Source organism: Pongo abelii, chromosome 11, assembly GCF_028885655.2.
Source record: "Pongo abelii isolate AG06213 chromosome 11, NHGRI_mPonAbe1-v2.0_pri, whole genome shotgun sequence".
Classification (NCBI taxonomy): Eukaryota; Metazoa; Chordata; class Mammalia; order Primates; family Hominidae; genus Pongo; species Pongo abelii.
This window is the reverse complement of record NC_071996.2, coordinates 125,927,106-125,941,650: the sequence shown is the minus strand read 5'-3', so window position 1 is coordinate 125,941,650 and position 14,545 is coordinate 125,927,106. Positions and strand designations below refer to the sequence as shown.

At 41.2% G+C, this 14,545-nt stretch overlaps 1 protein-coding gene across 1 annotated transcript in view; it reads right to left on the bottom strand.

Moving 5' to 3' along the window:
- The window catches only part of SGPP2 (sphingosine-1-phosphate phosphatase 2), a 144,928-nt gene that overhangs the window by 85,282 nt on the left and 45,101 nt on the right, over window positions 1–14,545 (bottom strand). Inside the window, exon 2 of the mRNA XM_024243913.3 lies at window positions 7,951–8,109. Coding sequence (XP_024099681.2) covers window positions 7,951–8,109 — 159 coding nt within the window. The remainder of the gene's footprint in view (window positions 1–7,950; window positions 8,110–14,545) is intronic.

The following is a 14,545-nucleotide window of genomic DNA, read 5'->3' as shown; positions in this document are numbered from 1 at the left end:
CCACCCAACTTTCCTTCTTTTCCCTTTCCTCTATACCATGCATAAACCTCTTTTAAGTGTCACATAACAAACATATAATGAAGAGTCATGACATCACAAGCCTCCGAGGATCCTCTAGCTGGGTCCTTTCGCTCTGAAGCTAGGAAATCTGCAGGGCAGAATCTCCAAGTTCCTTGAAGAAGGTTTTACTGCTAGGACTGCAGTCCAGATCTCCTGATGTTCCAGAACCTGGCCCATGGCTCTGTGGCCCTGGTTAGTTGTCCATCCTTACCCAATACAGCTGTTTGGACCAAGTACAGCCAATCTATGCATTGGCCAGAGATGAATGGATTTTTGCTACCAGGCTACAGCAGGGGCTATGCCTGGCTGTCTAAACTGAAAGACAGTTGAGGGGTGGCCCATGCCTATAATCTCAGCACTTTGGGAGGCCAAGGTGGAAGGATTGCTTGAGGTCAGAGTTCGAGACCAGTCTGGCCAACATAGTGAGACCCCAACTAAGCCAGGTGTGGTGCTACATGGCTGTAGTTCCAGCTACTTGGGAGGCTGAGGTGGTAGGATCACTTTAGCCAAGGAATTCAAAACTGCAGTGAGCTATGATTGTGCCACTATACTCAAGCCTGGGTAGCAGAGCAAGACCGTCTCCAATCAATCAATCAATCAATTAATCAAATAAAAGACAGTTGAGAAAGTTACCAGCCAACAGAAGGAGATAAAGAAGAAGATATCAGGAAAATCATAGTTGAATTATAGCAGACAGCCAAACTGTTCACTAGCATTTGTTCCTGTGAGCTTCTGGTTCTTAGATTTTCCAGCACTTTACAGCAAATTCCTACTTTCCTGAGCTAGCTTGAGTGGGTCTCTCTTTCTGAAAGCTAAGAAACACTACCTATATTACATCAGCCTGGTGCTCCTTTCATGGTATTATAGGACCAGAAACTTCTAACCAAACCTCAAAGCTGCTGGTGAAGTAGAAGCAGCCCCACCCTCTTCTCACACAGACACTCCTTGCTTCCAATCTGGGAGATGATCAAAAGCCAATAATTATTAGAAGACAGATTAACCCTGTCTGGAAACTCTCAGGGACAACTAGAGCTTCAACATAATCAGAAAAGCCATAATAACAGTTCAGTTACGATAACACTTACCTAAAAATAACCATGCTATGTTAGAATGGTGGGAAATATATCTTTTGATGTTAGGTGAAAAAACAAATCTTACAAATGGGGAAAAAAATCAAGAAGAAACTCAGAAACAAATTTTAACTTTATTGGAGTTCAGGCAGCATGTACCAGGTTTTCTAAGGGCTGGTCACCCCCCCAGTAAGCTCTTTTATGCAGGGAAACTACACACCAGAAACATTAAGTGCCCGAGGACAGGAGTCCCACAGTAAATGGCCTGTAAAGGACCAGGGAGGTCATAAACGGTAAGACATAATGGGAATGGTGAGGTCTGTGCCTAAAGTGAGCACTCAGTATAAAAGCATTCAAATTCCATTTTAAAGGATTTTCCTAGGTCACTATTGATGATACCATAGAATTAAATACCGCTTCTCAAAGTCTTGAACTTCTAAACATGTTACATATAAAGATACACTGCCTCTGAGACACAGAAAATTCACTATCATTCTATGTTAACAACTGGTGGAAATCAATAAAAAATGAAAGCCCCTTTTAGAAAAATACAAGGCAGACTGACAATTCATACAAGTTAATACAAATGATTAATAAAAGTATGAAAAATGTTTTCATCTTCACTAATTATGTATGAACTGGAAGTTAACTGAGATATCTTTTTTTTTTTCCAATTTTTATTTTAAGGTCGGGTTACATGCGCAGGATGTGCAGGTTTGTTGCATAGGTAGACATGTGCCATTGTGGTTTGCTGCACAGATCCCCATCACCTAGGTATTAAGCCCAGTATCCATTAGCTATTCTTCCTGATGCTCTCCCTCCCACCAACCCCTAACAGGTGCCCAGTGTGTGTTGTTCCCCCTCATGTTTCTGTGTGTTCTCATTAGTCAGTTCCCACTTATAAGTGAGAACATGCGGTGTTTGGTTTTCTGTTCCTATGATAGTTTGCTGAGGATAATGGTTTCCAACACCATCCATGTCCTGGCAAAGGACATGATCTCATTCCCTTTTATGGCTGCATATGTACCACTTTTCTTTATCCAGTCTATTATTGATGGGCATTTAGGTTAATTCCATGACTTTGCTATTGTGAATAGTGCTGCAATGAATATGCACATGGAAATATCATTTTTCTTTGGTTAAATTAGCAATGATTTAAAAATGAGAACACAGTTCAGGAAAAGGAGTCAGAATGAGTACTCTCACACAGATGATAAGCGGGTACTGACACCAGATATTTCTGAGAAAATAATTGAGCAACATGTATCACTAGCCTTGACAATACTATCAATTTCATGAGTCAGGAAAAGGTTTGCTCTCTTAGAAACAGGCTTATGATTTCCTAGCAGATAGCATAACTTCATTTTGGTTGGCCAAGACAAAGCTCAAATATGAATCTGTGGCTCACCTTTGAACCAGCATGCCACATTTCCCTTAAGCCGGGGCTTTCATCTTCTATTGTATCTGTGCTCTCCTGACTTTCACTTTTTATCTGTTTATCTCATTTTTTCTACATCTCATTATGAATGCCATGAAGTATCCGTGGAAAGAAATATCTGTGTAAAATATCATAATAAAACAGAGAAAATGAGGCTTGCAAACTCCCAGGATCAGTTACAGTATCAATGTTTGCATTGCTATTTCACAAAATGAGGAATTTAGCAAAAAAGTGAGTGAGATTTTGCTTCATGTTACAAAACTCAATACCTCCCAAGTTCAGTGAAGTTGCCTCTAACCTTTTAAAGATACAGAAATATAACTTTAAAGCTTTTATTTTTTTGTTAGGTCTGTCACCATGCCAAAATGAAAGTGAAGAGATTAGATAATCACGCCATGGGGTAGTGACTCACCTTCTGAAACATCATCCTCAATATCTCTTTATAAGCATTCTAATCAGAAAATCCATTTGCTGCCTTTTTTGGCTAAAATTCTTTTGAGCCCAAAGATAGGTTAAACACCTTGATACAGGACAGAGGAGAGAAGTAGTGAATTGATTGATGTGTTTCAGCTAATTTAACAAAAGCTCATTCCATACTGTGGGGTCTGTTAAGGTTTGTTAACCCATTTGTGCTGGAGGTTGCAAATTTTTGTGTGTGAAAAATCAGACCTTGGCGATGACCTTGAGCAGTAGGATATAAATAACTCCCACAAGCTTCATGTTCCAATAATGGAACACTAGGCATAAATGGGTTAAGAAGGGTAGATAAGAGGCCGGGCGCGGTGGCTCACACCTGTAATCCCAGCACTTTGGGAGGCTGAGGTGGGCGGATCACGAGGTCAGGAGATCAAGACCATCCTGGCTAACACGGTGAAACCCCAGCTCTACTAAAAAATACAAAAAATTAGCTGGGTGTGGTGGCAGGCGCCTGTTGTCCCAGCTACTTGGGAGGCTGAGGCAGGAGAATGGTGTGACCCTGGGAGGTGGGGCTTGCAGTGAGCCGAGATCGTGCCACTGCACTCCAGCCTGGGTGACAGAGCGAGACTCCGTCTCAAAAAAAAAAAAAAAAAAAAAGAAGGGTAGATGAGAAACAGTTAAGTAGAGCACAGGGTTAATAAATGCCATAAGGGCACAGCTGGAACACAAACCAAAGCAAATATGCAATAGAAGAAAACTTTGGGCAAATCATTGTAATGCTTGAAGCCCCAGTTTTAGCATCTTTAAAAAATATTGTGCTCCTTATGCTACTTAGCTGTGTTCTTCTAAGAAACAACCATGGCAGCTTGCCCTGGTAGACAAGGCCTGGGCGCAGGATCAAATCCACCTTGCCATTTAATCCAGTGTGATCTTGGGCAAGTTATTTAACCTTTCTACATTTCAGTTTCAGGATCTGTAAAGTGGGCTGGTAATAACTGTTTCTCAGGATTGCTGACAGGATTAAGTGAAGTAAAATATGTAAGGCACTCTGACAGTGAATGGCATATATACTAAACGCTCAATATAGGGTATGGCTTATCAATATTTGAAATATTAATATTCCAATCTAAAAAATGATACTGCCCATTGTTATGAAGCTCAAATAAGATAATGAACATAGATGCCTATAAAAGCAACAAAAGATGTACAATACAGGTGAGGAGTAATTATGATTGTGAGGAGAGAGCACTTGATACAACCATAAATTCTGCTAAGCTACTTCAGACAGTGTGAGTCCCCCTTAATGTAACAAAAGATTTTTAAAAGCAATAAAACCTATATAGGGGCTTCATCCAGTGACAATTCCCAAATTAATATAAAATGTGCCAAGCTTTGGCAGTCCTGAACAAAGCTGCCTTCCAGTGAGTTTTGGGTGAGATAAGATGTTCAGTTACAAGACTTCAAGCTCTGTCCCTTACGTAATTAACATAATCCCTACCCCTTTGAAGAAGCAGCCACTAATTTAGGGATATCCTTTTCTGAAGAAAGGCTGCCTCAGCAGGAAGCTGATTGCTCTGGCTGGCCCAAGTACCAGAACCTAACCCTTATCCACCCCAGGCTCCCAACTCCGCCCCAACCTCCGGGACTTGCCCTTCCTTTCATCTACCTTCAACTCTGGAGCCAAACCAAATATCTCTCATTATTGTCTCTGTAGCCCATCAGAGAGCACCCCAATCCCAACACGCGTACGTATACACACACACACACACATACAAATGCATGCATACACACGCAGATGCACAAACACACGCAAGCACACCCGCACCTCCCTCTCCCCTTCCCTCCCTCCCTCTCGCCCCTTGGAATGGCCTCCACTCTCTCCCTAGGCACGGGCAGGAACGCACTCACTACCTTATGCTTCTCACACTACCTTACACTTCTCATACTTCCTTACAATGACCACACAGAATAACTACAGAACTCTCAGCACAGGGGGAATGGTGAACCAGGCCATGCACCAATTTTAAAAAGTCAAGTAACAGGTGGCCAAACCTTGGGACAAACTGCAGATTCAGAGGTTATTTCTTCCTTTCTTGGGCAAGATTTTATTTGCCTCACTCTATGACAAAAGCTTGTCATTTTGCCTCAAACAGGCACTCTGACGCTTTGAAGTGAGGAATCCAAAGCATAAAATAACCACCAATAATGGCAATGAGAATGTCCCCTAGCCACAGCCTTCTATAGAGTCTAGAGGTCTTCCCAGCTCTCAGGGAAAGTTTTCCACCCTCAGTGGGGGAGATAATTGGCCATGAGTGGATCAAACACATTATAAGATATTCCCGTGTAATGTACTTCTCATCATCTGCCCCACTCAACAATTATTAAGGTTTTGGGATTTAGAACACACACACACATATATACACACACCTGTATACATACACTCATACATATATACACACCTATAAACACACACACACATCTATACACACATATATACACACCTATATACACATATAAACATACATACACACCTATATACACACACATACACATATATACACACCTATATACATACATTCACACATATATATACACCCATACACATATATACACACCTATACACACACATACACATATATACACACCTATATAAATGCACATATATACACACACCCATATACACACATATACACACCCATACACACATACATACACACCTATACACTCACATACATGTATATACACACCTACATACATAAACATATATATGCACCTATGCACACACACATATATACACACATACACATATACACACACAGATATACACACATCTATATACACACACACACATATATACACAACTATATACATACACAGATATACACACATCTATATACACACATACACATATATACACACCTATATACATATATACACACACACCTATATACCCACACATACATATATATACACACACTTATAACTTACACATGCACACACGCACGCACACACACACATCTTAGAAAATAAATGACAGTGGGAAAGAAACTCAAGCCCATAGGTTTTCCATGGGTTTTCAGATCTTAAGAACAGAAGGACCACTCCCATCCTCTCTCTCCTGCCCCCATCCTGCCTGCTCCGTGGACACAGAAGTGGCCTCAGAAACGGGGAGGGACAACTGGACTAACGTTCTCTTTATGGTTTGCAAGATGCCCATGCTTTTGCAGATTCTTAGATTATACTTTAAGACAGAAGCTAGATTTCAAGAGGGCTATTGGGAGACAGGGATGGGGAGTCCCAGGTGGAGCCAGGGGCAGTTGCTCCCTAGTCCCTCTGTCACCACCTGGTGAAGGATTTGTGTGGATACCCCGCCCTTGCCACCCCTCACCCTGACCCAGGACATTGCTGCTTTATTTCTGTCCCCTGCCCCTGAGAATGTTCGAATTTATGACCCCTGATCAAGTCCATTCTACTTGTTCTACAAATGAGAAAACATAAAGCTCACCATAGGAAAGTCACTTGCTGAAATTCTCTTTTGTACCCAACCAAGTGCTTCTGAACCTCTATTTCTAGTGCAGAAACTTGAGTCAGGGAAACAGTCTTGTCTGGAAGTTCCCTCCACCAGCTAAATAACCTTTGACCTTAGAATTGGTTGATCTTCAAGACTCCTTCGCCTTCATGCACTAGTCACTATGCGTTATCATGCTCAAATAGCAACCTGCAGAGTCCTCCACATGCCAGGCCTAGAGCTCTGTGCACACTCTAGATATTCCCACGATGATTCTGGGGAGGCACATTATTCACACAATTTTACAAATGAGGAAGGTAAGGCTCAGCGCAAGGGCACACAGATGGGGCCTGGACTGTACTTGAGCTCAGGCCTCTTTGATACCAAACCTACATATCTGGAGTATGCCTTGCTGCCTTGCAAATGCCTACCATCTCTTTCAATGAGACACAAAATCAGAACTCATCTGGCCCTGAACAAAATTAAATGCCAGGGTTACCAGTGAAACAGCAGAAAAAGGCTCTGCCTGTCTACCTGGGATTGTCATATGGTTTCTGTGTATTTGCAGCTGCTCCTGCTACACTAGACGTTCCCTCAAGGAAGCTGCTTTGCCTTATGTGTTTTGGCCTCTCCCATGTGTATAATCACTTAATACTGCTTGGAGGTATTGCTCAACAGCTTCTGATTTTAGGTTCTGATCAAATTTTACTAAAATAGGCCTCTTGGGAGGATACATTTCATACCACTCTATGGGTCCTTAGAAAGGTCCTTTCTTCTCTGGTCATCACTTATGCCCTCTCCTACTTTGATCTACCCTTGGGAAAGTATATCTCAAAGTACACAAAATCACAGGTTTGGTTTTTGCAAATAAAACAAGTTGTGTTCACAGCAGTAAGAGATAAGCCTGGCCAACATGGTGAAACCCCATCTCTACTAAAAACACAAAAATAACCGGGCGTGGTAGTGCACATCTGTAGTCCCAGCTACTCGGGAGGCTGAGGCAGGAGAATTGCTTGAACCTGGGAGGCACCTGACCTCAGGTGATCCTCCCACCTTGGCTTTTAGTTTAGTTTAACTTTGAATTAAGGATGATAATAGTTCCTCCCTAAAACTGGTCCTCTCCCTGTTGGGGGATGAAAACCACCTTTGTAAGACTAATGAAAGGCCACAAGATTAGAATTTTGGGAGAGTCCTGAATTCTGCGAAGATGTAGGCATCGTTAAAGGACAACCAGTCACTGTCCCCCAGCTTACCTTTCTACAATTCCCTTACTGTTCAGGGAACACAAGTTGTGTCCACTGCTTTCTAATTTTTCCAAAGTAAATTAGGCAACAAATTCAACTCTAAGTGGTTAAAAAAAAAAAAAAAAGAAAGAACATATTTGCAAAGTACTTGAGTATCAAAGGAAGTAGTTGTTTTAGAAGTAGCATCAGTTAATGAGCAGTAACAATACTTACAACCCATATGATGATCAACCTTCTGGATAAATAAGGGTCAATATTCCAGTGAGTGAATGGAAGAAACGTGATGTAGAACACTTCTTGGCCCAAAGCAGCTGAAAATTGGAATAGGTAATAGTAGAAATAATTCTTCACGACGTACTTCTGTACATAAGCCTAAAAGACAAAAGTTAGAAGACTCTGTGAGTTCATGCAATATGTCAAGTTTTAAACATCTCTGTCTAAAACTCACAGGTCTCAATTGCCAAGATGCTGTCTCCTCTCCCATTATGTTATTAAGGTATCATTACTGTGGTTGAACACTTTTCAACCTCAATTTATTCAAACAAACACAGAGGCTGTGAATTTTTTGTAAAATTAAATAATATCCAAGACAGAAGTACCAGGAGAAGGCACACAAAAAAAAGCCAAAAAACTTTTTTCTTGTATATGCAGAGAGCTAGAAACCTGGAGAAAGTCAATTCTGTTAGGACATTATATGGGTCTCTGCAATAGGCAGAGTAATGCTTCCCTCAAAGATTTCTATTTCCTAAATCCTAGAATTGAATATATTACCTTAAAGGGCAAAAGAGGTTTGAAATATGCAATTAATGATCTTTCTATTTTAAAATTTGTATTGATACATAATAATTGTACACATTTATGAGGTACATGTAATATTTTTATACATACATATAACACATAATGATCAGTCAGGGTACTTCAGATGTCTGTCACCTCAAACATTTATCATTTCTTAGTGCTGGGAACATTTCAGATATTTTATACCTATTTTGATATTCTTTTTTTTTTTTTTTTTTTTTGAGACAGAGTTTTGCTCTTGTTGCCCAGGCTGGACTGCAATGGCATGATCTTGGCTCACTGCAACCTCCGCCTCCTGGGTTCAAGTGATTCTTCTGCCTCAGCCTCCCGAGTAGCTGGGATTACAGGCATGCACCACCACACCCAGCTAATTTTGTATTTTCAGTAGAGATGGGGTTTCTCCATGTTGGTCAGGCTGGTCTCGAACTCCCGACCTCAGGTGATCTGCCCACCTCGGCCTCCCAAAGTGCTGGGATTACAGGCGTGAGCCACCGCGCCCGGCCTGACAATAACATATTCTTAACTGTAGTCACCCTATTGTGCTATCCAACACTAACTTATTTCTTCTAACTGTATATTTGTATGCATTAAACAACCTCTCTTCATCCCCTCTCCTTCCCAGCCTCAAATTAATAATCTTGAGATGGGGAGATTATTCTGGATTTTCTGGGTGGGCTCAACCTAATCACAAGTATTTTTTTTTAGAAATGGAAGGAGGAGGCAGAATGGTCAGAGTCAGAGAATGATTTGAAGACGCTAAGCTGCTGGCTTTGATGATGCAGAGAGTGGCCCTGAGTCAAGGAATCTGGATAGCAGCCTCTAGGAGCTGGAAGAAAGCAAGGAGTCAGATTCTTCCCTCCAGCCTCCAGAAGAAATACCACCTAGCTGACACCTTCATTTTGGCTAAATAAGATCCACTTTGGACTTCTGACCTATAAGAGAATAAATCTGAAACTGCATTTGCAAAGATTATGAAAGAGAAGAAGTCTAGCCTGGCTGACTCTATCTTGCTTCTAGCCTCACAGGCTGGCTGTATTCACTCACTCCTGGGCATAGGCCAGGCTACCCATGGGAGGAATTTAGTTTAGTTTAACTTTGTTTATTTTTTATTTTTTGTTTGTTTGTTTTTTTGAGACAGAGTCTCGCTCTGTCACCCAGGCTGGAGTGCAATGGCACTATCTTGGCTCACTGCAACCTCTGCCTCCCAGGTTCAAGCGATTCTCCTGCCTCAGCCTCCCAAGTAACTGAGACTACAGAAGTGCACCACCACGCCTGGCTTATTTTTGTATTTTTAGAGAGATGGGGTTTTGCCAAGTTGGCCAGGTTTATGTCCAACTCCTGACTTCAGGTAATCTGCCTGCCTTGGCTTTTAGTTTAGTTTAACTTTGAAGCAAGGATGGTAATAGTCCCTCCCGAAAACTGGTCTGCTCCCTGTTGGGGGATGAAAACCACCTTTGTAAGACTGATGAAAGGCCACAAGATTAGAATTTTGGGAGAGGCCTGAATTCTGCTAAGATGTAGGCATAAAGGACAACCAGCTACTGTCCCCCAGCTTACGTTTCTACAATTCACTTACTGACCAGGTGTGTGACTTCCCCAATTGCTCCTACATCTATATCATCATCATTGTCATATAATATCAGTATTGCAGAACCTAAGATTTGTCTTTTGAGATGTTTTCCAGACTTTTGCATTCTGGTGACCAACTGACTCCATCTGGACCCATGACTCATGACTCCACTGGCTCCGTGACCCCCACCCAGAGGCTGATTAGAGTAATAAACTCTCGTCTTCCACTTGGCTAGCAGGCCCTGCACTAATTATACTCTTTCTCAACTGCAATACAACTGCCTCGGTGAATTGGTTTTATTTGTGCAGCAGGAAGAACCCATTGGGAGATTACAAATTTGCATTTTAAGCCACTAAGTTTGTGGTAATTTGTTACAGCAGCAATGGATAACTAATACAAAGATGTTAGAAAAATCACTTGCCTCCAAACCTTACAAATTCACCTTTTAAATGGGACTAATGAAGTTAACCCATCACAATGATGGTGTGAGAAACGCTTAGCAGAAAGTACACACAAGACCTGTTAAAATGCATTCTCATTTTTTATCATCCTTTTCTTCCTACTTATCCTGGTAGTGGGCAGAAAAGAAAGACTTAGGGAATTAAAACAGAAAATCAGCAATCTAGTAAAAAATATGGTAAACACCTTTATATTACGGGATGTTAACAACTTAAAAAACAAAAACATGGTCACCCTGTTACATGAAACTAAAAAGGATAATTTTAATGCTACTTAAGGTAGTCACAAACTTTATAAAAATAAAATCAGCGTAAAATGCCAACACTAAAACAGGAGAGAAAAAGATGCAACACTGTTACAGGGAGATTTTTCTCAAGACTCTTGGAGATCTGGATTTTTGTTTCGCTCTGCTCTACACAAAGTCTGAGGTTCTGGAATCCCGGGGGACTTCAGAGAACAAGTTATATTTGTTTATGTATTTATCCTGTAAATATTCATTCTGTACCTATGATGCCCATTCTGTGCTAAGTGCTAAGCATATTTGGAAGAGCCAGGTGTGATGTCTGCTTCAAGAAACTCTTATGGGAGAGGGGAGAAGAGCACAATTTGGGGGAATAAATTTTTAAAGGATCATTGTTGTATTTAAGGCCTTAAAAAAGGCTGAGAGTACTTTTATACTTGAGAAATAAAAAAAATGACCTTGGAAACTGCAGGAACATAACTGTACTCGACACTATTGGCTATCAAGTATGCATTCCTCTCTTTTACCTCCCTAAGAGGTTCCCAGTTTTGTTCCAGCAGCTCTACCTCCCCCACATAGCCCTGAGGGAAAGTTGACACTGCTCTCTGGGAATGGATCTAGATTCATCCAAAGGAGTCATGATAAGCATAAGAATTCAGTCTCAAGCCGAGCAGTGCACAGGACTACCAGGAGACAGTTACCGGTCAGGGGTAAGTACATGTAATCTAAAAAGGGGTCTCCCATCAGGGATAAACTTTACTTCCAAGTGAATTCCATTGAAAGAGAATGGCAATACATTCATCCTAAACAGGAATGACAATAATGCACAAATGAATTAGATAAGGAAGTGTATAGTTTCACCTCTCTGCTAAGATACCATGGTTGCATTTGCAAAACAAGGACAAGGGTCTGAGACAAGTAACTGACAAATGCCTCTCTCTAGAGTGGAATCATGAACTGCCTGAGGTAAGGACTAATCTCTGCAGGTTCTGTTTACAAATATACAATCCAATAGGCCTGACCTTGAGGCACACCCTATAAAGAGCTCCTTTTTACATAAAGGTTAGTTATTTTTGCCCACCAGCTACCAGATACACCTGGTAATCTTTCCAGCCTTGAAGCTTTACAGGGATAAATTTTGCCGAACTCTAACAAAACCCTCGCTGGTATCATTTCATGATACCCAAGTGTTATATGACATTATAAGTACTCAGCAACCATCATTTCCCTACTCTAGAGATCGGCCTGAGAACACGTTCAATATCTTAATCCTAGTAAACAATTGAAAAGACCGCCAAAAGTGACAGCAAACTGCTTTAGTGCTACATATCACTAACTAATATCTTTAGAGAGGCGTTATTACAATCTCTCAGGAATTTGTTTTTTGAGGGAAAAGCCAACTATTCTCCAACTCTTCTCAGGAACAGAATAATCAAAGGTGAAGTTTAAAATATCAGCATATATAGATGACACCCCAAGGATTTCTTAGATAACTTCTCTGTATACATGATTAAATAGCTTGAGAGCCAATACTTCCCTTTAAATTCTTGGGGGCTTAGACGTACCTAAATAAAACAACATGTACTTGTCTTTTTTATTTTTTAATTTTACTTTAAATTCTAGGATACGTGTGCAGATTGTGCAGGTTTGTTACATAGGTATACATGTGCCATGGTGGTTTGCTGCACCCATCAACCCATCATCTAGGTTTTAAGCCCCGCATGCATTAGGTATTTGCCCTGATACTCTCCCTCTCCTTATCCCCACCCCGCTGACAGGCCCCGGTGTGTGATGTTCCTCTCCCTGTGTCCATGTGTTCTCATTGTTCAACTCCCACTTATGAGTGAGAACATGTGGTGTTTGGTTTTCTGTTCCTGTGTTAGTTTGCTGAGAATGATGGCTTCCAGCTTCATCCATGTCCCTGCAAAGGACACGAATTCATTCTTTTTTATGGCTGCATGGTATTCCATGGTGTATATGTATCACATTTTCTTTATCCAGTCTATCATTCATTGATGGGCATTTGGGTTTGTTCCAAGTCTTTGCTATTGTAAATAATGCTGCACTAAAACATAAAACAACACTTATTTGTCTTTTTAGAAGAAGGATGAGTTTCCTTTGTAGTAAATCTCAGTGTGTGTGACTTCAATACATCTTTGGAAATAGTAGGAATTTCAGTTCCAGTGTGTGTGTTGTTCCTACTGGGAACAATTAGAAAAGGAAGAAATAGTGGTTAGAAATGGTAGGTAAAATAGAATGGCAGAGAAGAGAGGAGCAAAAGCTGAGGCCAATGAAACCAAGTTCCAGAATTCTACCTCTACATTTCTGACTAGCCAGCAAAAGAGCTGATGGCCCAGGCTTTGATGGCAGGCTTTGAGGAGAGCCACTCTTAGAAATAAAATGCTTCAGCCGGGCGCGGTGGCTCATGCCTGTAATCCCAGCACTTTGGGAGGCCGAGGCAGGTGGACCACGAGGTCAGGAGTTCAAGACTAGCCTGGCCAAGATGGTGAAACCCCGTCTGTACTAAAAATACAACAAATTAGCCGGGCATGGTGGCACACGTCTGTAATCCCAGCTACTCTGGGGGCTGAGGCAGAGAATTGCTTAAACCTGGAGGGGCGGAGGTTGCAGTGAGCAGAGATCACGCCACTGCACTCCAGCCTGGGCAACAGAGCAAGACTCCGAATCAAAAAAAATGAGAAATAAAATGTTTCTTAGCATGCATCTCATCTGTTACACAGCAAATGAAGAAGTGTCTGACAAACAAGAAATGATAAAATGAAAATTACCCACATACCCATCATTAGTAGCTGCAAAATGTAACTGATATTCCTCATGAGAGGCTCTTATTTATTGGTTTATTTTTCTGAAAGTTTTTTTAAAAAAAGGGTTTTCCTAGGGCTCCTTATTATCTCAGGCTCCCAACTCCATATTCCCTTTTAGGTTGTAAGTTCTTTAAATGCACATTTTCCTAAAATGGGATTTTTCAGCCATTTAACCTTGTGGTTGCAGAAGAGCTACTCTACCTTGCTGATATTGGAGTATTAAGTGTTGTTTGCAAGGCTGCCTTCAATGTTTAAATAAACCAGGGAAGAAGAGGAGGCATGCAGATTGGCTGCATGGTGGAAGAAAAAGAACATTGAGAATGTATGACTTACTGACTAAACTCTGCCAATGAACACCTGAACAGCGCTTTGCCTTCCAAACACATACAAAGGAGTCCTAAATGCAAAGGAAATATACCCACGTCAATGCCACTGGATATAATAAGGGCTGATCCACACAGCAGAGGAGCGAATGGCCAACAGACTTGGCAGCCAGCCCAGCTTTTGAGCTTTCAAAGGAGGAATACAAGAAATAGCTTTCAGTCAAAACAAAGTGTGACCTTGGGGAAGTCAATTTGCCTTTCTGAGCCTCGACAGCCTCAGCTGCAAAGAATGCAATGGATGGAGAAGGATTAGCTCTGTTGTTTTTTAATGTACATTTTTTTTTTTTTTACAAGAAAGGAAAGGCTCATTAAATAAAATGTTACCCTAGGGCCTACTATATAAGATGATATAAGATTGAAAGTACTCATTGAAAGTACTGTACTAATTGGCTGAAAATGAAGAAGGGTCCACCAAACCTCTATCTCAGGCCAGCTGCTCCCTGCCCTGCCACAACCGCCCCACACCCCAGTCCTTCTCTGGAGGGAGCATCCTCTCAGAGCAGAGCAGTTCAGTAATCAATTTGAAAATCAT